The sequence below is a fragment of the Lepidochelys kempii genome, chromosome 10 (assembly GCF_965140265.1).
Source record: "Lepidochelys kempii isolate rLepKem1 chromosome 10, rLepKem1.hap2, whole genome shotgun sequence".
Lineage (NCBI taxonomy): Eukaryota > Metazoa > Chordata > Testudines > Cheloniidae > Lepidochelys > Lepidochelys kempii.
In genome coordinates, this window is record NC_133265.1 from 84657022 (window position 1) to 84679587 (window position 22566).

Below are 22566 nucleotides of genomic sequence, written 5' to 3' on the forward strand. Positions count from 1 at the left end.
TGCGACTGAAGGACCCCCCAGCCCAGAGCTGTTCCCCACCCCAGCCCCCTCCCCACGGTGAACCAGGCCCCTGGCCTTAGTGCTTCGCTTTGGTAAATTCAGTCCACGGGGCTGGAGGGGGTGGCTTTATTAGGAAAATACAATACAGTGCATCCAAGGCCTGCTTTCCCTCACCCCCCACCACCACAGGTAAATGCAACGCCCGGGAGGTGTTCATCCTACAGCGATAGGGACAATCATGAGAAGAGACAGGCCACAACCCCAGCAGCGGGGCCAGCGGTGGCTCCTTCACACGCATTCAGCAGGCCCCTGGAGCCAGAGGGAGGCAGGAGAGCGAGGGCTGATCCAGCTGCTCAGACCAGTCCAAACAGCTGCTGCATTCAGCCACTCACCGCCTCAGGGGAACAGCAGGACAGCGCCAACCGAGGGTGCTGCCCCTCCGATCCCACATAGCTGCTAAACAGCAGCCAGCCCATCACCCCAGAGCCGCTGTGCCTGAAGAATGCCCTCCCCGCCAGCCCAGAGCAGAGCTGTGGGGGTCAGAGCGCTTGGAGGAGACAGACAGACGCGTTAGGCACAAGAAGACAGGTGCAGGTGCAAAGACCCCTCCTGGGGGGCAGCAAGTGCAGACGGCCCCAGCTCAGCATCCATCTGCAGTGGGAGCACACGCGGGGGCGTTGCTCAGGCAGGCAGAGACAAGCACAGGGTGCAGCAGGACTTGGATGCCCGGAGCTCTCAGCAGAGGCTGGCAGCTCCAGGCTAGACGGGAGAGTGTCAAGGGGACCCTGCAGCAGCTCATGGGTGCAGAGAAGAAACGTACCCGAGAGCATTGCAGAGCACCCCTGTGTCTAGCACACACAGGCAGGCCCTGCCTCAACTGCATACCCTCTTCGGTTAAGACAAGATACAACAGGCAGCTTCAGCCCCCATCGTGGCCACCTGCACCCCAGGGGCTCCAGCCTCCGAAGGCAGCGTGTCTTTCCCTAGCAGCAGCTGGGTGTGCTGCAAGCCCAGAGCAGTGCGTGCACAGAGGAAGGAGAGCCCAGACAGGACAGCCTGTCACTCTCCATTCACGTTGGGTTTGATCAGCCCACATGCCACGGCCTGCGCCAGGCACTCCTTGGCAGCTTGGGCCACACGGGGCTTGTCGCACTCCTCCTTGGCAAGTACGGACAGGATCTCCAGCATCTCGCTCTCCATGAGCTTGGCTGCAATCTCCCGGCCTGCCATCATGTTCAGCACGATCACAGCGCCACGATGCTGCAGCTCCTCGTTGGGGCTGAGCAACAGGGCCTGCAGGATCTCCAGCCAGTGATCCGTCTGGGGGGAGACAGGGAGACGGGCTTGAGCCAGGCCCTGAGCGCCTGTATGGACACAGAACCTGGGCGGGGAGCCGTCCAGCACACCCAGGCTACTCTCGGAGCCGAAACCCCAGCCCGGAGTCCTGCTTCCTGGACAGACCCACAGACCAGCTGCTGCTGCCCCCTCTGGCACTTGTACCGTCCCTGAGCCTCAGCCGGCCCCCGCCCCTTCCCACAACATGCCAGAGAAACGGAGCTGGCTGCCTGCCGCAGCCAGGACATGCTGCTCCTTCCTGCTCTGCCCTGCATACGTGCCACCCTCCCAGCACTCATTGCAAAGTCACAAGAGACTGAAATTCCACACCAGGATCCCATGTTCTGTGCCCCTCCGCAAGGCCAGCGGCATGTTCCACCCCGCAGGCAGCCGCAGCAGACCAGCTTGTGCCCCCACTAGCGGAGAGCAGCTGGGGAAGGAGGCTGAGCTCGTTCCTGACAGTGGGGGCCGAGCACAAGGGCAGGGCGGGGGCACTCTCACCACTTGCGTGATCTTCCTGCAGATCGGGGGCAGCAGTGAGGTCAGCATGGCCAAGGTGCCGGAGGCTGCTCGCCGCAGCTTCTCGTCGTCCTCCCCGCTGTACAGAACCAGCAGCTTCAGCCGGTCGCTGCCCTCGGCCAGGAAGAGCTCCTGCACCTGCAAGCCAGAGCCAGAATGGGGAATGCCCTCCTGCCAGAGGGCGGGCCCTTCCCCCAGACCCCCGCCCTGCCCATGCCGGCCCTCACCTCCGTGCTCATGGCCATGTTGCACATACACTCAGTGGCAGCCAGACGGAGCAGCTCGTGCTCCTCAAACATGTAGCCCTCGATCATGGGCACCGCTTTCTCCTTCAGGATCTTCTGCCTGCAACACGAAACAAGTGAGCGCCCCGCTCCCACCTGGGACAGAGGGTGGCTTTGGTGCTGGGTGAGGGGGGTCTGCTAGCAGAAGGGACCCGCCTGACTGCCAGGCGCAATGCAGCTCCTCCTACCTCAGCCTCTCGCTGATCCCGGCCAGATTGGTTAACGCCATCAGCCCCTCGAAGTTCTCCAGGCCTGTGCGGTGCACGTGCAGGAGACTCACCAGGGGTCTGACCACCTCATAGATCTGGGGAGCAAGGCAGCAGTCAGAGGGGCTCAGGCTGTGGCTGCAGAACGCCCAGACATCCCACGCTGCAGGGACTTCCCCGCACGGGCAGCAGATCCGCCACCAAGAGCAGCTCAGACTCAGCCAACACGAGTCGCTGCCTCCCCTGGGGAGGAGCAGCCGCGAGACCCCTGCCCTCCCAGAGACCCCCAGTATGAGGAAAGTCCCAGGCAAAAACTCTGCCCAGGTGTGGACTGCTGGGGGCAGCCCCTCCACCCCAGAACAGCACACGCCGGGTCGCACTGACCCGCTCTCCAGGGAACGCCATCTCAGGGTTGGAGGTGATGGTGATCTTCGCCAGTGCCTGTGCAGCCTTGGCCTGCCCCACCTCGGTACCCTCCAGGGACAGCAGGATGAGTGTCTGGGGGGACAGGGCTGTCAGTACAGAGCCAGGGCCCAGCAGCCCTGCCAACACCCAGCTCGCCACCCCCACCCTGGGTCCCTAGAGATAGCCCCGCCTGGCGGGGACACCCCAGCCCAGGGACTCTGCCAGAAACCCCCAACCCCTGCAGGGCCATTCGCTTCCCTCCCGCCTCATGCTATGCACCCAGCCCACAGGGGGGCGCTGTAGAGAGACGAGGGGAGAAGCTGGGAGCCCTGGCATCTCACCTTTCCCCCTCCCTGGGCCACCACGCTGCCTCTGTCCACTGCTTCCTCCACCACGGCCAGGAACACCCTGGGGGCAAAGAGCAGCAGCGGCCGCTGCAGTCAGCACAAGCAGAGACAGGGAGGGTGCGAGCACCTGGCCCCCTCGCCAGGTGCAGATCCATGCTCGCACCCTGGGGCTCCCTGCACTGGGCAGGACCCCACAGTGCTCTGCTCCCATGCACAGGGGAACCCAGAACCCGCTGGGCATGTGGCTCAGAGGGCCGGCCAGCCACCCCCCACGGGCACAGCCTCACCTGGAGATCAGCTCCCGGCAGGAGTTGGTCAGCGCCGGGTTCTCACTCTTCACCATGCCAGTGAGAGCTGACACCACCCCGGCAGCCAGCAGCTTGTGCACCCGCCGCCTCACACAGCCTGGCTCATCCTGTGCGGGGAATGACAGCTATACAGTACACACAAGGCTCTGCCCGCCCCCGCCCACACCCATCAGCCCCTTTCCTCCCAGGGGGCCCAGCACAACACAGTGCTGCGCAGGCCGCACTGCCAGGCTCCGGCAGGGTGCAGAAATCCCTTGGGGCGCAGCCCAGCCCCTCTCCTGACCTTGGGGTGCTGCTCTGGGACGTGCTGCTTGGCATACTTGGCCAGCTCCAGCATCTGGGGGTCTGGTTCCTCGTGGTCGTAGCTGTTGGTGCAGTTCACCAGCGTCGAGGCCACGGCGAACAGCACACTCCTGTCCTCTGACTGCAGGGAACAGCAGGGGACGCTCAGCAAACCGTGCGCTACAAGTGGGATTCACCGCTAGGCCGGCTGGCCCCACGGAGCAATCGCCTGCAAGCAGCTCCCAGTTCTGCCCCACTGAGCCACCCCCCGCAACATGCTATCCTGACACCGACACAGCCCCCCCTCCCCCAGCGCTGCCCCAGCAGCAGCATCACCTTGGCCAGCTGGAACATGGCCTGCACAGCTGCCTTGTCCTCCACAAACTCCTCCTTGACGTCCGCGTCGAAGGTGAGGTAGGCCAGGCCCTCCACCGCCCAGCGCCGTGTGCCCGCGTCGATCACCTCGTTACACAGCCACCTGCGGGAGGGGAGCAGCCATGAGCCTGTGCCGGCACCCCACTGTGGTGGCGGCAGCCTGGGGGCTGGGTGCTACAGGATCCACCTGGACCCCCCCCCGGCACCAGCCCTCAGATGCTCCCCTGACCCTGGGACCTCTCCCCACTCCCTGTGCCTGGACGTCCCCCCACCCCCAGGCCCTCACTTGCGGCACTGCTTGGCCAGTTTCAGGGTGGAGCCCTCGGCGAACTGCTTCATGCTGAAATCGGTGCCTCCGGCAGAGCCCAGCTTGCAGAGCCCCTGCAGCAAAGAACAGCACATCAGGCCAGCCCCTCCCTGCCTGCAGCATGCCTTGGGGGGACCCTGCCAATGGGAACCCCCGCCCACCTGGGCTGGACACAAACTCATCAGCCCAAGGGCTTCCGCAGGCCTGCCATGGGCCCTGCAGCCACACACGCAGCCCCTGAACGCTTCCAGCCCTGTGAGAGCATCTCCCGCTGTGCCCAGATGCAGCAGCTCAGCCTCCAGCAGGACGCTCTACCCTTCAGGGACAGCCCCCCTCGCTGGGCTCCTCACCACCAAGGCCCGGATGCGGATGCTGTCCCTCCCGCTGCACTTATAGATGTTCTTGAGCAGGGTCACCCCGTTGGCCGTGATGAAAGACGCCCGCTTGGCCTTGTCAGCGGCATGGATCAGAGCCTCCACGGCCACCAGCTGGTCGACCTCCCGCACGGAGGCGCACAGAGCCAGCACACTCTCCATGATCCCCTCCAGCTCCAGCACCTGGTTCCCAGCTTCCGAGGGGCCCTGCAGCAGGCACGACACCGTCTGGATGGCACGAAGCTTCCCAGCCAACCCATGCCCCTCAAACCAGCTCCTGGAGGGGAAGAGCAGCAAGAAAGGCTAACCCTGCCCGGGGGCATCAGCTGTAGCCCCCACCCACCCTGCAGGCCCGGTGCCAGCAGCAGGCCCAGCTCCAGCCATCCCACCCCCAAGAACAGCAAGGCTGGTAGCTCCTTTCCTCCTTGAGCTGCCGATCCCTGCCGGGCACAGACCCCAGGAGCAGGGAACATTCCTGCCAGCGGTCAGGGAATGGCCTGGCTGAGGAGAGGTGGCGCCCAGGCTGTGCCCAGGGCATGGGGCTGCTCCTCACCTGACATAGTCTTCGCACAGCCGGTGGAAGGTCTCCCTCTCGGCGTCGCACTTCAGGTCACTGTAGAGCTTGCTCAGCAGGACAGCAGCGCTCATCCGGCTGTTCTCTGTCGCAAGCAGGCTGCCAGGGGCCTCGCACACCGTGCCCCCCACTTCTAGGATCTTCTTCAGGCCTGCAAGGGCAGGGCGCTCAGACACTGCCCTCAGCAACAGGCTCACAAGCTCTCAGGGAGCAGGCGACTCTGGCTGAGCGAGGGACCCATGCCAGCACAGGCGTGAGTGGGGGGGAGCTGGGAGGGGTGTGGCAGCCCTGGGGGTGCTCTGAGCAGCTCTTACCCTGGTCGATGACCCAGAGGGTCAGGCTGTTGTTGGGGTCACGCAGCGATTTCCGCGGCACCACTTTGATCAGGAGGTTGAGGGTGTTGTTGCGGCCGTGGGCTGAGGCCCCCTCCCGGGTCAGCATTTCCAAGAGGTGCGCAATCAGCAGCTTCAGCTCCTTCGAGGGATCTGGCAGACAGCAAACGCCAAGAACGTCAGTACCCCCCTCCCCACCCAGCCCCTGGCCCCCTCACGGGCAGCTGGGAGCACAGGAAATGGTGGGATGAGGCACAGAGCCCAGGGTACCCCAAATCACAGCCCCAGGTGTTCCACACAGGCCCCTTCTCCATCCCTCCTATCACAGGATGGGCACCCACAAAGTTGCCTGGCACCAGGGGGACATCAGAGAGGCTTGTGCCAGGCGATCCACCACCTGCCACTGGAAATCCAGGGACACGGGTAAGGTCTGGCCAGGACATGGCCTCTCTGGAACCTGCCACTGAGCAGAGAGAATGGATCACTCACCCAGCACAAGGGCTTCCTCCTTGCCACGGAAGTCCCTCTGCAGCCCCTCCTTCAGTGCGTCAAACATGACCTGCAGCAGGTTACAGGCCGCCAGAGACACCTGCTCATGCTCCGCTCCCAGCATCGCCGAAATGCGTGGTGCCCCCAGCTCCGCGAGGATGGCCATGGTCTGTGAGCACAGCAGAGCAGCCTGCTAGAAGATTGCTGAGAAGCCCCAAGCCCCCCCAGCGCTGCCCCTTCACCCCACACTTGGCCCCAGCAAGTCCCAGCTGCCCTGTGCAGATACCCAGCAGTGCCTGCCATGGCCAGGGGCCCACACCCCCCAAATGCTCTCCGGCGAACGCTAGCCACGCTGGCAAAGGGAAGGGAGGGATCTCGCCAGCTAGACAGCAGGGTGGGGACGGATGGGCACAACAGCCTGGGAGCTGGCCCTGCAGGAGGCGGGCTGCGGAGTCACCGCCAGAGGAGAGCGAGGCAGGAAGAGGCTTCACACCGGGGCAGCCAGGCTGAGCTGGGCAGGCACAATGCAGATCAGCACTGACAGCACCCCCCTTGCTGCAGTCCTTGACCCCAGCTACAGAGGTGGAGCCGGGCAGGCTCCTCTCTCCCACCACAGCCCACACAAGGGGATGGAGCCCCGGCCAGGCCAGGCCAGGCAGCAGTGGCCCTGGTTACTGCAGCGTCAGTAACTGCAGGTCGCAACCGCCAGGGTGAGTCTCCCACCAGCACACCCTGCAACCAAATCCGCTGGTCCCGTGGGGGACACACGTCTGCACGGGGCACAGGCCCCAAGCCCTGAGAGCAGCCCACACCTACCCGCGAACGGTGCCCAGAGCACAGGCCAGCCAGAGTGCGCAGAGCCGCCAGCGTCGCATCCTCTCTGCCCGTGTCCAGCAAGAGCTGCAGCAGCCGGACACCATTGCTCTGGAAGATCTTCTCCGCCCCAGCCTCTTCCCGGGCCAGCACAATCAGGTTCTGCGCTGCCTGGGAGACAGGAGTCATATGCAGCTGGCAAGCTGCACTCAGCAGGGAGGCTGCGGGGCTGGGCTCAACCCAGGGAAGGAGCCCAGGGAGTGAGGAACCTCACTGGCACCAGCATGCAGGACACCAAGGGGTCCCAGGTGGGATCACTGCCTGGGCAGCCAGTGAGAGGGGGCCCCCTTGGCTTCCAGCAGCTCAGACCTGCCAAGCCGGAGCCTCCTGCAGCGGGAACACAAGTGCCCATGCCCAGAGCCACAACAGCCTCTCCCACCGCCCCACAGCTCATGCTTTAGTGAGCAACATCTGCTTAGGGACTGGAACCCACCCCCCACCAGCACCTACTCAGCTACTCCCGCTCCCCCTGACAGTCTCCCCTCCCCCACCATAACTCCCCCCAGCACCCCATCCAGACAGTCCCCCTCCCCCACCACATTCCCTCCCCTGTCAGCACCTGCCTAGCCACTCCAGTTCCCACCCTCCACCCCCACCACATTCCCTCCCCTGGTCACAGACAGCTCCCACCCCCACACCCTGCCCTGGGGCTGCTCAGAGCTGGTACCTTCTGTTTTTTGTCTGTGTCTGTCTCTTTGGGGTCCAGTAAGATCTGAAACATCTGCTCTACTTTGGAGTCCGTGCAGGACATGAGCTTCATCTGAGACAGACGGAGGGACAGGTTAGTGATGGCCTCTATCACCCTGCAGTGGGAGTCCAGCCTCGGCCTGCAGATGGGTCAGCAGATGGGTCAGCAGCCCGGCCCCGCCTGGGCCATGAGGCTGGGAGCAGCATGGCTTCTCAGAGGCCAGTAAAGTGCTGGCAGTGTTGGCCCTCCAGAGCCCTCGCCCAGGCCTTGCTGCGCTCACCTTCTCCTGCATGCTGCTCCCCAGGTCGTGCAATGCCTCCTGGAAGGCCTTGTTCTTGGGCTCCAGGCTCATACATCTGCGCAGGTCGTAGACCGCCTGGTCCAGGCGGCCCAGCTTCTGCAGCGCCTGGCTGCGGCGGAACAGCGCCTTGACGTCGTGGCCATCGGCTTCAATGGCTGAGCAGAGACCAGAGCACAGTCAGAGGGGGCCTTTGGGCCCGCTCCCCCTACCCCCAACTGGGGAAACAGCAAGCTGACCGACAACCCACCCTGCCGTACCTTTAGACGCATCAGCTTCTGCCTTGGCATAATCTTCCTGCAAAGAAGGGAGGCAGGTGAGAGAGGCGGGTCGCCATGGTGTTAGAAGCACAAGACGGCCAGGCTGGGTCCCACTAGCCTCCAGGCCTGTCATGGACAGGGGAGGTGCTAAAAGCCCAGATCAGAGGAGGAGAGACTGACCTGTCCACAGGGGGAGGTTCCTGGATTTTCAGATATCACTGAGCAGATGTTTCCATGGAGTTGCCACAGCGACAGACAGATTTTTTTTCCCCACTGTTCAGCTCAGCCCACCCTGCCCAGGACATCCCTCCTCAGACCAGACCAGCGCCATGGGCCCTGCTGGCCTCACAATGCAGGAATCGCCTTCCCTCAGGCCCACCGAACTTCCACTTCCATGGGGCCACCTGCTCTGGGCCTCAACCCACACCCCAGCCACACAATCACTGGTGCCGCCCCTCCTGCCCAGAGCAGCTTGGGGCTCCCTGGGGAGGGGACACACGTTGTGTAAGAGCAGATAAGGTGGAACCTGAAAAGTAGGGAGTCACAGCAGCCTGCTGGGCCAGAGAGCCACCCCGCCCCCCAGGTGCGGCAGCAGCAGGCTGCTCGATGCATCCCAGAGACCTGCCAGCGGGCGCAGAGGTTGTGACTCCCGGTGCCCAGCGAGGGAAGTTGGAACATTGGGCTTCACGCCAGTCCCTGGCCGGGGTCACACGTGTCACCGCCCGGCCTCCCTGCTACTCCCCCTGGCACAGGTGCAATGCTCCAGAGCGATGGCGCCGGGCAGTGCTCACCAGCCCTTCCAGCCCAGGAGGTAGCCCTGAGAGCCAGAGCGGGGACGGGAAAAGGCCCCCGTTATCGACCTGCCTAGGTCTCACCCTGCACCCATCGCTCCGCTACCCAAGTGCCTTTTGCTTGCCTCGGATGCTGACTTGCCAGAAGAGCCTTGGCAAGCTGCCCTTCCCCCCCGCGCCCACTGGCCCAGGGATCCCCACCTCGGGGGGCAGGAGGTGCCGCTAACCCAGACAGCTCCGCCGAGTCAGCGGCTTCAGGCTGGCAGCGCAGTGGGGCGGGCGCCATGCGGTCACCGAGCCCCACGCCGGGCGCCCCCCGGCTCACCAGTTTCAGGTGGCAGGCGGCCCGGTTGCGGTGCAACACCGCGCACTCCGGGGGCCCCGCGCCCAGCTCCAGGGCCCGGGTGTAGGACGCCAGCGCGGCCGCGTAGTCCCCGGCCTGGAAGAGCCGGTTCCCCTCCTGCCGCAGCTGCCCCGCCGCGCCCTGGGGAAAGACAGAGTCAGAGGGGCCAGAGCCCCGGAGTCCGACCCCCCCGGGAGCCGGGACCCCCCCAGTCCGTCCCTCGTCCTTCCCCCCCCCCAGGAGCCGGGACCCCCCCCAGTCCGTCCCTCTTCCCCCCCCGGGAGCCGGGCCCCCCCCCAGTCCGTCCGTCCCCCCCGGGAGCCGGGACCCCCCCCAGTCCGTCCCTCTTCCCCCCCCCGGGAGCCGGGACCCCCCCCCAGTCCGTCCCTCGTCCATCCCCCCCAGGAGCCGGGGCCCCCCCCAGTCCGTCCCTCTTCCCCCCCCGGGAGCCGGGACCCCCCCAGTCCGTCCCTCTTCCTTCCCCCCCCCCCGGGAGCCGGGACCCCCCCAGTCCGTCCCTCTTCCTTCCCCCCCCCCCAGGAGCCGGGCCCCCCCCAGTCCGTCCCTCTTCCTTCCCCCCCCCCAGGAGCCGGGCCCCCCCCCAGTCCGTCCCTCTTCCCCCCCCGGGAGCCGGGCCCCCCCCCAGTCCGTCCCTCTTCCCCCCCCGGGAGCCGGGCCCCCCCCCAGTCCGTCCGTCCGTCCCCCCCAGGAGCCGGGCCCCCCCCAGTCCGTCCCTCGTCCTTCCCCCCCCCCAGGAGCCGGGCCCCCCCCCAGTCCGTCCCTCTTCCTTCCCCCCCCCCAGGAGCCGGGCCCCCCCCCAGTCCGTCCCTCTTCCCCCCCCGGGAGCCGGGACCCCCCCAGTCCGTCCCTCGTCCTTCCCCCCCCCCAGGAGCCGGGCCCCCCCCCAGTCCGTCCCTCTTCCCCCCCCGGGAGCCGGGCCCCCCCCCAGTCCGTCCCTCTTCCCCCCCCGGGAGCCGGGACCCCCCCAGTCCGTCCCTCGTCCTTCCCCCCCCAGGAGCCGGGCCCCCCCCAGTCCGTCCCTCTTCCCCCCCCAGGAGCCGGGCCCCCCCCAGTCCGTCCGTCCGTCCGTCCGTCCGTCCCCCCCAGGAGCCGGGCCCCCCCCCAGTCCGTTCCCCCCGAGCCGGGCCCGGCGGGTCACCCACGGCCGCCTCCATGCCGAGTCCGGAGGCCGAGCCGGCCGCTCCCTCCGCGCAGTGACGCGACGCGCCCCGCCCCCTGCCTCGCCCGGGCCCCGCCCCCCGCGCGCGCGGCGCAATGACGCCATCTGTCAGCGCCCCTCCCCGCCTCCCGGCGGCCTCGCCGAGACGCCGCTGACGCGGAGGCCGGCATCACGTGACGGGCTCAGGGAAGGGGCGGTGCTTAACCTGGGGGGTCACGAGCCCCGCCCGCCCGCGCCGCCCGTTGACTCTGGACCCTAACGATGACGCGGGCCTGTCCAGGGGCCGGGCCGCTGCGCCGCGTCCCCGTGCGGGCTGTGGGGGGGAGCCAAGGGCGCAGCCCGGCCTACCCCCGGCCGGGGAGCGGGGCCGGGGTCTCTGAGCCAGGGCCAGGGGAGCCAGCTGGGCTCCTGGGCACTGTGCCTAGGGGGGCGCCGGGGCTGATGGGACGTGCACGTGGGACAGCAGCAGGGCTCGCGGGAGGGCTCATTAGGGTGCCCAGCTTTCTAATCGCACAAAACTGAACACCCCGGCCCCGAGGCCCCGCCCCTTCTTCCAGGCTCCACCCCCACCCGCCCCTCCCCCTGCCGCCCTCGCGCGCGCTCCCCCAGCCTGGGGCGGGGGCGGGAGAGCGGGGCGGGAGAGCGGGGCAGGCTCTGTGGTGGGGCCAAGGATGAGGGGGTTGGGGTGTAGGAGGGGGCTCAGGGCTGGGCAGAGGCTTGGGGGTGCAGGGTCCTGGCAGTGCTTACTGTGGGTGTTGGGAAGTGGCCGCCAGGCCCCTGCAGCCTCTAGCTGCATGGGTGTGGGCAGCCAGGGAGGCTCAGCGCGCTGCCCTCCTGCCTGCAGCCACTGCCCCCGCAGCTCCCATTGGTCACGGGTCCCGGCCAGTGGAAGCTGCGGAGTCGGCTCTCGGGGCGGGGGCAGCACACGTAGCTTCCCTGGCCGCCATGCGTCTGGGGTTTGCAGGGATGTGGGCCACTTCCGGGAGCTGCGCAGAGCTAGAGCAGGCAGGGAGCCTGCCTTCGCCCCGGGGCCCTGCTGCACCGCTGCCCAGACTTTTAATGGCGCCGATCAGAGCCACGGGGGTCCCTTTTCGACCAGGCGTTCCAGTCGAAAACCAGATGCCTGGCAATGCTAGGGCTCAGGCGGGTGGCACTGGCTGGGCTGGAGGGAGACTGACCCTGGGCAAACATCAGGCTCCAGTTCCAATTTGCCACATGGCTCAGCCACCTGTGCTGGGTCCTCAAATGGCACAACTTGGCTGCAGCCAGACCTGCAGCCCGTTCACCACAGACCCAGCAGCTGGGACCCAGCTCACCACAGTTCACCAGTTCACCACAGACCCAGGCCACCGGCTCAGGAGGCAGACACTGCAGAGGTGACCAGGTCGGCTGGTGCCACAGTGGGGAGGGCCAAACCCACAGCTGTGCAGTGAGCATTCACTCCAGCAATGCAGGAGTGTACACACACGCACACCCACCCATGCACACACCCCTTCACACACCCCCACCCACGCACACCCACACCTGCCCACATACATACACCCATGCACACCCCTCACATCCCACACCCACACGTGAACATGCCACACCCCAAACGTGCACCCCCCACATCCCCATGCTGATGCCCATCACACATAACCCTGTGGACCCTCCCATGCTCCCTTGAACAGGTGCGCAGCAGCTGGACTGGCCACGGAGAAGCAAGGACCCCGCCCGCAGCCCTTGGTGCCCAGGGTGGGGATCGAGCCACAACCAGCAATAAATGGGAACTGAGAGTGCGACCAGCTGTCACCTTTACCTGTGAACGAGGAGCTGCAGGCAGCCCCAGGGACCCTGAGCAGATGAGCCATGGGCGGAATGAATCGGACAAGGGCCAGGAGACCCCCGCCCTGCCCAGCTTGTATCATCATGTGACTCCACCCCACTACACACACCCCAGGGTTCCTCTCTCTCCAGAGGTCACATCCCAGACAGAGCACTCGGGGGCAGGGCTTGGCCTGTCAAGCAGCTTAGGCACTTTATAAGGGCCAGGCCAAACAGTGCGGGGCTGAGGCATGGGCTGGCTTTATCGCAGTGGCAGCCTGCCGGGCTCTGCTAACAGCACCTCTGTAATACCGACAGCCGACACGCCCTCTGCCCCAAGCGTCACCCCACAGTCACTGGCACCTGCTCGTCACACTTGCTGTCCTGGGCCGTGGGTACAGCCAGCTCCTGCCGCTGGGTCCCTCCTCGCGCCGGGCTGGGCCGCGGGCAGCTCCTGCCGCTGGGTCCCTCCTCGCGCCGGGCTGGGCCGTGGGCAGGTCCTGCCGCTGGGTTTCTCCTCGCGCCGGGCTGGGCCACGGGCAGCTCCTGCCACTGGGTCCCTCCTCGCGCCGGGCTGGGCCACAGGCAGCTCCTGCCGCTGGGTTTCTCCTCGCGCCAGGCCGGGCCGCGGGCAGCTCCTGCCGCTGGGTTTCTCCTCGCGCCGGGCTGGGCCGTGGGCAGCTCCTGCTGCCGGGTCCCTCCTCGCGCCGGGCCGGGCTGTGGGCAGCGGTGCGGGAAGGAGCTGGCCAGGTGCTTGCCCAGGTGGCTGCTGTTCGGGAGGCTGTAAAAGCAGCGCTGGTTGAGTCTGCAGAAGTGGAGGAAGTCGAGGGTCATGAGCGTGAGGACGAGAAGGCCGTAGAGCCCCACAGCCAGCAGGGGCAGTGGGTTCCTGGTGGGGGGAAGGTACAAGGCAATAACTGTGTTACACTGGGCACGATACTGCTACCAAGGGGTGGCTTCCACTCTCCCAGGGGAACCTAGATGCCAGGCGGTGTCCCCCACTGGGCACTATTGGGTGCCCCCAGGCAGCCCTGTCCTACTTGCATATCTTCTCCAGCTCGATGCCAGGGGGCGTCGTGCCCCTCCTGGGGAGCCCGGTGCTGCTAGGGAAATGTATGGACCCCGGTGCTCAGTAGAGGCACTGCCCATGGACCCCTTGTGAATGGAGAGTCGCTGCTTTGCAGCTGCTGCTGGAAAACGGGGCTGGGCATGAGTCGTTAATGCCCGTTAATGAGCTCCAGCCACTTGAATGGATTAGAGAGGCATGATTTTCCTTTACAACATAAGAACGGCCAGACTGGGTCAGGCCAACGATCCATCTAGCCCAGTATCTTCTGGCAGTGGCCAGTGCCAGATGCTTCAAAGGGAATGAACAGAACAGGGCAATTATCAAGTGATCTATCCCCTGTCATCCATTCCCAGCTTCAGGCTGTCAGAGATTTAGGGACATCCGGAGCATGGGGTGTGTCCCTGACTGTCTTGGTTTACAGCCATTGATTGAATAGTCGTAAGTTCCTGCAGGAACTTCTCTAGTTCTTTTTTGGACCCTGTTATAGGCTTGCACAACATCCCCTGGCAAGGAGTTCCACAGGTTGATTGTGTGTTGTGTGAAGAAGTACTTCCTTTTGTTAGTTTTAAACCTGCTGCCTAATAATTTTATTGGGTGACCTCTAGTTCCTGTTTTCTGAGAAGGAGCAAATCACACGTCCTTATCTACTTTCTCCACACCCGTCCTGATTTTACAGACCTCCATCACATCCCCCCTCAGTCGTCTCTTTTCTCAGCTGAACAGTCCCAGTCTTTTCCATCTCTCCTCATCCAGAAGCTGTTCCATCCCCCTCATCATTGTTGTTGCCCTTCTCTGAGCCTTTTCCAAGTCTAATGTGTCTTCCTGAGCTGGGGTGCCCAGAACTGCATGCAGTATTCCAGGTGTGGGCGTAACAGGGATTTATATAGGTTTCAGAGTAGCAGCCGTGTTAGTCTGTATTCGCAAAAAGAAAAGGAGGACTTGTGGCACCTTAGAGACTAACCAATTTATTGGAGCATGAGCTTTCGTGAGCTACAGCTCACTTCATCGGATGCATACTGTGGAAAATACAGTGAGGCAATTTATATACACACAGAACATGAAAAAATGGGTGTTATCATAAGTGATCACTCTCCCTACAGTGTGTATGTTAACACCCATTTTTTCATGTTGTGTGTGTATATAAATCTCCCTACTGTATTTCCCACGGTATGCATCCGATGAAGTGAGCTGTAGCTCACGAAAGCTCATGCTCAAATAAATTGGTTAGTCTCTAAGGTGCCACTAGTCCTCCTTTTCTTTTTAGGGATTTATAAAGTGTAGCTTTGTGCCTGTCACAGCACGTCTATCCAGGGCTTTTCTGGCTCATGTAAAACCAGCTCATGGTCCTTGCAGCTCTGCCATTCCCGAGAGCCCCAAGCCCCTCTTTACAGCTCACCTGGGTGGCTCCCAGGGTCCAGGCGCACCCGTCAGCATGCAGTGTTCTGCGCTCACGCAGAACTGTGCGTGGTGCATGGCCACGACAAGTCACGCGAGGTTTGCCCCTCCAGAAGGGGTGCAAACATGGCTGGCATTAGAACCTGAAGCAGCCCCTCCCCTCCCGCAAGTGCACACACGGGCCAGGCACTGCTGCTTACCTGAGTCTGGCTGGGGTGGGCACGTTGGACAGATTGACCCTTCTCAGGCTCTCAAACTCCAGCTGGGGGCAGCAGGATTTCAGGGCACGGTCTCCGTGGCGGCAGCAGCACCTGTGTGCAGGGGGGTCAGTGAGGCGTGGGCAGTAGAAGCCGGAGTGGTAGCGTCCATCAGGGCTGCGATATCCCTCGCAGAGGTGCAGATTACGGGCCGAGGCTGCAAGGGGAAGTCCCAGCCAAAGAGACTATTCAGAACATGAGCCAAGTACAAGAGCTTGGCCTACCACAGGGTCGCAGCAGATAACAGCCTACAACTGCTACCAGCTGATGGAGTCCCCCCTCCCCCCTTAGCTCAGGTGGGGACGGCCCATGCTCACAGACCTTTGTGGGAGGCCTGACACCGAGCAGGGCCAGCCCAGTCTCAGGGGGCCCCAGGGTGACCTCATTCTCAACACCACCAAGAGGAGAACCCTGACAAAATGCTCTGACCGACTGAAGCTTCCCAGGGCTCTGTGGGGATGGGCTGGGGAGAGCCCTCCTGGGGGACCGAAGCTCTTCCAGGGGATGGCCAGGAAGTGGCTACAGCTGGCCTCCGAGCCGGGTGTGGCCTGGGGAAGCTCGCTGAGTTCTCCCTCACAATCCGACCTAGCCTGGGACCCGCCATGCACAGGGACCCCACCCTGTGGCCCTCAGGCTCTGGGCTGCACAAGCCAGAACAACTTGCTCGCCCACGTACGCTGGCTAGAGGGGCTTGCTTCACACGCCTTTCAGCGGCTCATGAGCCAAGGGTGGCCGGCCGGTGGCTCCTTGTGGGCACCCTAGTGTTGGCCGTGGTAGGGCCGGGTGCTCACCCCCTGGGCTGTGACCCTGATTGTCCAGCACAGCAGGGGTGTCAGAGGGCCTGCAGTACCAAACCATGCTGGCCTCTGGAGCTGGCTCCCATCTCACAGTGCCCAGTCCTGGTGCTGCACCCTCCAGCATGGCTGGCAGGGTGCCTGCCCGATACGCTGAGCCCAAAGGGACCCCTGGTGTCACTGTCAGCGCTCTCCCCAAGGACGAGAGTTTGGCGGGGGGCAAAGGAGACTGCCCACGTGGAGGGGGCGGGGCAGTGTCCTATGTTAGTCCTGACCAGGCTGGAGAAGGGAGTTGAGGACAGCAGGGCAGCAGGGGAAATGTGGCCCGGCTTCACACCCAGCTGGGCACACTTCCCAGCCCGGCCACACCCCACGGAACAGCGCACCACCCCTGGACATGCACCGACATGCCTACACGAGAGACTCCAGGGCCGTGCCAATCACACCTCTGCCCCGGCCTGCACCAACCCCTTGGGGCCAGACGCACACTCGCCCCCCGGAATGAGCAGCGTGAATAGTGCTGTGCGACAGCAGAGAGCTAGCAGGGTGGGAGTCAGAGCAGTTTGGGGAGTTGACCAGGGTGCCGTGCCTGTGCCAAGGGGGTTGCGGAGCTGAGAAGGCCCTGTGCCCATGCCAAGGGGGTTGGGGAACTGAGGGGGTGCCCTACCCATGCCGAGGGGGTTGGGGAGCTGAGAGGGCACTGTGCCCATGCCAAGGGGGTTGGGGAACCGAGGGGGTGCCCTACCCATGCTGAGGGGGTTGGGGAGCCGAGGGGTGTCCTACCCGTGCCGAGGAAGCTGGTAGGCAGTGTTGTGCAGAGGAGGCCCCCCAGCAAGAGTCTGTGCAGCATCTTCTTGTCTGCTCCTTGGGCAGAGGCAGCTCAGGCTCCAGTCTGAGGAAACAGAAACCACGGCCCCTCCTGCCCCCGCCTCCATCTCGGGCCCAGCAAGCACCTCTCCCTCACGCAGCCATTAAGGCCTCTCCGCAGGAGCCTTTTGCACTTACTGCCCGGCTCCACTGGGACCCGGCCGAGCCAAGGAGGCGGGCACATCACTAATGAGCCTCTCCGGGAGCCAGTGCCCGGTGGGGCAGGAGGCTGCAGGCACTTTTGAGGCTGGTGTTGGCATTCCTGAGCCCCACTTGTCAGCCAAGAAAGTGGGTGCTAGTGACTCCCCCAGGCAGGGCCGGGGCAGTGGCTCCCTGGGGAGAGAGGATCTAGGGTGTGGGCTGAGCAGGGCAGAGAGAGGAGTCCTGGAGCAGCCTAGCCTGGGCAGACAGGCAGTTCTGTTCATAAAGCCAAACCTGGGGGCGACAGGAGTTCTGATTCGATGCAGGAGGGGAAGGCAGCTCTGGCTGGAGAGCAGGTGGGCAAGGGCACACAGAGGAGTAGGGAGTGCTATGCCAGCACAAGTCCAACCGTACCCAGCTCTGGGTGGCGAGGCTGGCATGGGGTGGCCATGCTCCTGCCTAGGGTGAGAGGCCCCTCATCCAACCCCCTGTGCCAGCACCTGGCAAGGCTGGGCCCTGGTCACGTTCCATGGGGCAGAGGCAGAGCTGTTACCGTGTGGCCTGGAGAATGGCAGCGCAGCAGGGATGAGGGGCACCGGGGAGGGGGGACAGCAACAAGATGGCCTCTCAGAAGACCCCTGCCAAGCAGGGCAGAGGGAGAACCAGCCCAGCCCAGCCCAGCCCAGCCAGGGCCTGCCAGGACAAGCACCCTCCTGCCTTTCCCCACCCAGGGGCAGGGCCTTGGGCCCCCGCCAGAGGGTCCAGTAGCGGTGGCTCAGGAGCCAGAGCCGCTAATTGCTGCACTTATAGGTGCCCTGCAGATGGGGGAGGGGGCAGCATGCCAGCCCCTTCCTGCTGCCGCCCGCCCCACCCACAGAGCAGCCAGCCCTGGGCACCCTGCACACGGGCTGCCAGGACCCTTTCACCTGTGCACACACGCCCCAGCTGCCAGCAGAGACCTGCCTGGTCTGTTCCAGCCACCAGCACTGCTGCGAGCCACCATTCCCCTCCGGTCTCCTGCTTCAGGCTCTCTGCAGACTCAGGCAGGCCTCCTGCCCCCGTTACCTGGGGGCCAGTCTGGGAGGTTCTCCCACACCATGGGGCTAGAGCTGTTCGTTAGGGGGCAGCACAAGCCTGAGCCTGGCATTGTACCCAGGACCATCCCATGCCCCAAGGCCACTGCCTGGCCCCAGCACTGAGCTCCCATCCCACGGCCTTCAGTTTGGTACGTGCAGGGTCTCCTGGTGCTCCAAGCTCACAGCCCTGGGACAAGGGCCCTCTAGCAAGCAGCCTGCAAGGAGTATTGACAGCACATGGGGCCCGGCTTGGCAGGGACGGGGTCCAGCCAGGAGGGGGAAGCTGCTGCAGGGAAGGCCTTGACGCTAGCTGTTCCAGGGCACTGAGGACAGGAGCCAGCGGCGCTGTGTGCCGAGAGCAGAGACAAACAAGGCAGAGCGTGGCCTCCTGCATGCCCCATGGGCAGGGAGCTGTGCTCAGCACTACCAGAGGCAGCTGCAGGCACCCTCCTGCCCCACCCCCTCCTTGCAGTAATTAGCCCTGGGGGAGGCCAGGGCAGTTCCACAGCCCCAGGGCCGCACCGTGTAATGACACTGGCCCCATAGCAACCAGAGATGCTCAGGAGGCTGCTCCTGAGGGCAGATTCCCTGCACGCACCCAGCTGCGGCCAGGAGCTGTGGCGGGGGCATGGCGGCAAGGAGCCACATTCAGAACCATTCCCACAGCCAGGCCAGGGGAGCAGCAGTGATAGGCAGTGAGATTCTTAGCCTGGAGCAGCCCCGTATCCATCTAGCTTGTTCCTTGGCACTGGCTGCCTCTGGGGGAGGCACAGGAGCCCTGCTGAAGGTATCAGTGGAATAACCTGCCCTGACAGGCCATCCCTTAGCCCTGGGTACAGCTGTTGGGCTTGGCCCCTGCCCTGCAGGAGGAAGCCAGGTTGCTTCTTTGTACCTTTCTCATTCTCCATAGAAACATCGGATTCTTTTTTAACCCTACCCAGCTCTTAATCTAGCGGCAGTGAGTTCCACAGACTACATGTGCATTCTCTAAAATATTCCCTTTTGCTCACTGTCAGTTCCCTTAGGTGCCCCGTTGTATCTGTGTTGTGACCAGGGGAAAGAGCAGCGGCTGGTCTCCCTCCCCTCCCGGTCTCTACTATCCCTCTTTAACACACCTCAGCTTTGTCTGTTTCCGCTCCATCCCTCCGAGGCAGCTGCCAGAGAAAACAGGTCAACAAGGCAGGCATTATAATGCTCTGCCAGCTAGGGGCTGTCAGCCTGGCCGTGGAGTTTAGTGGAACAGGAATTACCAAGACTTGGGTCTCAAATCGAGATGAACAGTTGGTTAGAGGGCAACTGCGCTGCTGCCCGGGGGGACACAGTCTGGCCAGACAGCTCAGCCCCAAGGGAGAATGAGGCCTGGAACTACGGCTCCCAGGAGGGGCAGGGAGGGGTCTACTAAAGAACCAGCGCAACCCTCTGTGACGTTATTGACATATTGACATAATCTGGGACCATATAGATCATTGTTGCAACCAAGGTCCTGTAGTGGCACCAAATCTTACATAAAGGGGGTTAAATGAGGTGTCCAAGACAAGGTTATGGTTTGCTGTTTATGGTTATGCTGTCTATCTGTGTGTATCATTTCTGTAGTTAAAGTTATGAATATTGGCTCTCTACTGTCTGTATTTCAAACTTGTGCTATGCTTCTGGGGGACACCCCAGACAAGTTGGTGTCAGCTCTGCCTAGCCTGCTTGATGGCCCATTAAGAACCATCAGCGATACATTGAGAGAAGGCAGATACGCCTTGTGACTCAGCAAAGTGTGCACGGACTTGCCCGTGTGACTCCAAATTCCATTTTGCTGTAATTTTCCACAGTAAGAACAAAGAGGGGTTCTTACACCTGGAAGAGACTATAAAAGGCTGATGCCTCATCTCCATCTTGTCTTCAATCCTGCTTCTTGCCCGTGGAGGGAATTTGCTACAAACGGAAGTTCTACACAAAGGACTGAAGGACCCACCCCAGCTGGGCATGTTCTCCAGAGACCTGATTTGAACCTGCAGTTTATGCCATCACTGCTACAAGCCTGAACCAAGAACTTTGCCATTACTGTATGTCATTGATTCCATTTCACCAATCCTAGCTCTCATCGCTATCTGTTTCCGTTTATGAATAAACCTTTAGATTTTAGATTCTAAAGGATTGGCAACAGCGTGATTGGTGGGTAGGATCTGATTTGTATATTGACCTGGGTCTGGGGCTTGGTCCTTTGGAAACGAGAGAACCTCTTTTATTTTACTGGGGTATTGGTTTTCATAACCATTTGTCCCCATAACGAGCGGCACTGGTGGGGATACTGGGAAACTGGAGTGTCTAAGGGAATTGCTTGTGTGACTTGTGGTTAGCCAGTGGGGTGAGACCAAAGTCCTCTCTCTCTGACTGGTTTGATTTGCCTTGGTGTACATAGAAACTCCAGCCTTGGGCTGTAACTGCCCTGCTTGAAGCAATTTGTCCTGAATTGGCACTCTCACGCCAGGACCAGCATTGTTACACCCTCCGCTTTCCCACCTTCCCTCACTGCTCGTAACAGCCAGGAACAGTGAGGGGAGCCACTCAGTCCTTACTGCCCCCGACTGGGCGGGGGCAGCAGGGGACTTGGCTGGGTGGAGGGGCACTCGCTCCTTAGCACCCCCTGCTGGGTGGGGCTGCAGGCTCTCAGGGAGGGCTGGAGAAGCCTCCCTCCCTGACACTGTGGGCTCAGTCAATTGAAGCCGCAAGAGAACCCCCCAGAGCAGGAAATGGAAGGGGGGTGGGTGTCCCACCAGCTGAAGGGGGCAGAGGCCCTTGGAGCCCCTGCCTCCTGCAGGCCCAGAACCAGCACCTCTGGCCCCGGGATCTTAGCCCCCGGCCCAGGTTAGGTCTCTCTCCACACACAGGAACCAGCAGCAAGAGCCACAAACCAGACACAAGGCGGGAGGAGCAAACAGGCCTTTTCTTGCCTAAAAGCTGACGACAAACTCAGAGAAATTCACAGTCTCCAGTTCCATAGAGTGGCCATTAGAGCCGCACTGTCCCATCCCCCCGCCCCCTCCGCCCCCCGGCCAGCAGCTTCAGCCTCCCCAGCCCGGACCCCCCTCACCCACCCCGCGGCAGGTTTCCAGCCAGACCCCAGCAGGCTCCAGCACCTGCCCAGCTTCCCCACAACATGGGGTGGGGGAATGGGGACCTGCCACCAGAAGGAGAGATGGGACATGGACAGGGTGGCTTTGTACCTCCCTGGGGGATCAGCAGAGACTCCTGCCACATCAGAGAAGCTGCAACCTGCCTCCTGGCCGAGCCGGTAGCATCGCCACCAAGAACGCAGCGCTCTCCAGCTGCAGCATCTGCAGTGCCAGGCTGAGCACTGGGAGCGGCCTGGGCCCACACGTGCCCTAGCCCCCACGCTTGGCCATTTGAAACATTATTTAAAACGCAGATTAATAAATAATGGAGGCAGCTGCTCCTGCAAGTCCGTCTGCATCCCGTGCAGTGTCTGCCCCCAGCCCCAGCCCGAGGGGTGCTCCCTGCCCCGCCCCACCCAGGCAGGGGTGGTCTCCCAGCTCTCCCAGCCTTGCGCCGTTCCGGACGCTGCACGGCTGGGCTGCTCCTCTCCTGGCCGCCAGGGGCGCTACCCGAAGTGGATGCGGAAGGTGGCGATCTCCATGGGGTCCATGTGGATCACAGTGCTGTTGGGGGAGGCAGCGCCCAGCGGGTACATCAGTGTCAGTGAGGTGGGCTGCAGGAACCCCAGCTCCAAGCCGTGGAACAGGCTCCCAAGAGAGAACTACAGAGAGGAGGGGAGCATGGGATGAGGGGCTGGCATCTCAGGCTGTGCCCAGCTTTGTGCTGGGGCAGGCCCCAGGCAGCTGGCATGGAGCCAGCACTGAAAGGCAGCCTCCACTCACGGGGGGGCTGCGAGACTGGGGACAGGATGTGACAGAGAGCCCTTGCCCCGGGAACACAGCCTAGCCTAGGCTCAAAGCATGCTGCTCCCTGTGGAAGGCGCCCCCTCATCACCAGTGCGCACAGCAGGAGACTCCCCCCACACCCACCCATACAATCTCTCCTCCCCGGCCCTGCCCAGGCCTGATCTGCAGCACCAGCGCGAGGGTGGGTCGGCTCCCAGGCTGCGGCGGGGGGGCACTAGCCGTGTCCCAGACCCACCTTGCCCTGGTGGGGGGAAAGGGGGGAGGGGGTGTTACTGGCTATGTCCCAGACCCATCTTACTCAGGTTGGGGGTGAGGGGGTAGGGGGTGTTATTTGCCGTGTCCCAGACCCACCTTGCCCTGGCTGGTGGTGCAGTTGAAGCCCAGGTGTTTGGCCTCCAGGCCACAGTCGAAGCCCTTGCGGTGCAGGATCAGAGCCATCTCCGCCGAGGGCAGCGACTCATCCTGGGACAGGGAAGCAGAAATGCATGTGACAGCCGCAGGAAGGTAAATGGATCATGGGGCTGAAACCAGGATGTTTGTGCTTGGATCTAACCTGGTGCTCAGTGTCCTGAAATCCATTCGGATCTGGGCCCAGCTACCGCTGAGTAATGAGACAGTACCTGCTCCTGGCGCCTGGATTCAGGTCAAGTCACAGCACGGCTAACATTGGGATTCCCTCTGAG

The 22566-nt window shown here is 63.4% G+C and overlaps 2 protein-coding genes across 9 annotated transcripts in view; both read right to left on the reverse strand.

The window, feature by feature from the left end:
- Window positions 1–112: 112 nt before the first annotated feature.
- On the reverse strand, window positions 113–17746 carry UNC45A (unc-45 myosin chaperone A). 6 transcript variants are annotated; one of them, XM_073304598.1, is made up of 22 exons: window positions 16672–17746; window positions 15038–15251; window positions 12737–13178; window positions 9373–9531; window positions 8257–8293; window positions 7979–8154; window positions 7678–7770; window positions 6954–7121; window positions 6138–6306; window positions 5631–5801; window positions 5296–5467; window positions 4719–5019; window positions 4348–4442; window positions 4023–4164; window positions 3688–3828; window positions 3384–3511; window positions 3091–3157; window positions 2729–2842; window positions 2327–2442; window positions 2082–2199; window positions 1837–1992; window positions 113–1320 (listed from the first exon to the last, which is right to left on the reverse strand). In XM_073304598.1, exons 1-22 carry the CDS (start codon window positions 16736–16738, stop codon window positions 1060–1062), a joined length of 3507 nt encoding a protein of 1168 aa, XP_073160699.1. In that variant the 5' UTR covers window positions 16739–17746; the 3' UTR covers window positions 113–1059. The 6 variants fall into 6 exon arrangements, with proteins under 6 accessions (XP_073160699.1, XP_073160698.1, XP_073160700.1 ...); XM_073304597.1 differs by having other exon boundaries at window positions 12737–13262; XM_073304599.1 differs by lacking the exon at window positions 9373–9531 and having other exon boundaries at window positions 12737–13262.
- A 3287-nt stretch (window positions 17747–21033) lies between these two features.
- The window catches only part of MAN2A2 (mannosidase alpha class 2A member 2), a 36761-nt gene continuing 35228 nt past the window's right edge, over window positions 21034–22566 (reverse strand). For all 3 annotated transcript variants that reach the window (XM_073304607.1, XM_073304608.1, XM_073304609.1), the window contains 2 exons: window positions 22235–22345; window positions 21034–21738 (listed from right to left, as the gene is read on the reverse strand). In XM_073304607.1, the coding sequence (XP_073160708.1) occupies window positions 21583–21738; window positions 22235–22345 (267 nt within the window). In that variant the 3' untranslated portion in view covers window positions 21034–21582. The remainder of the gene's footprint in view (window positions 21739–22234; window positions 22346–22566) is intronic.

Excerpts from the sequence above, each read along its gene's own strand:
- UNC45A (XM_073304597.1), bottom strand. The coding sequence starts at position 16,738 with ATGCTGCACAGACTCTTGCTGGGGGGCCTCCTCTGCACAACACTGCCT. Across the intron at positions 6,307-6,953 it reads GCTCTGGGCACCGTTCGCGG|ACCATGGCCATCCTCGCGGA; the intron begins GTAGGTGTGGGC and ends CTGTGCTCACAG. Across the intron at positions 3,512-3,687 it reads TCCCAGAGCAGCACCCCAAG|GATGAGCCAGGCTGTGTGAG; the intron begins GTCAGGAGAGGG and ends TTCCCCGCACAG.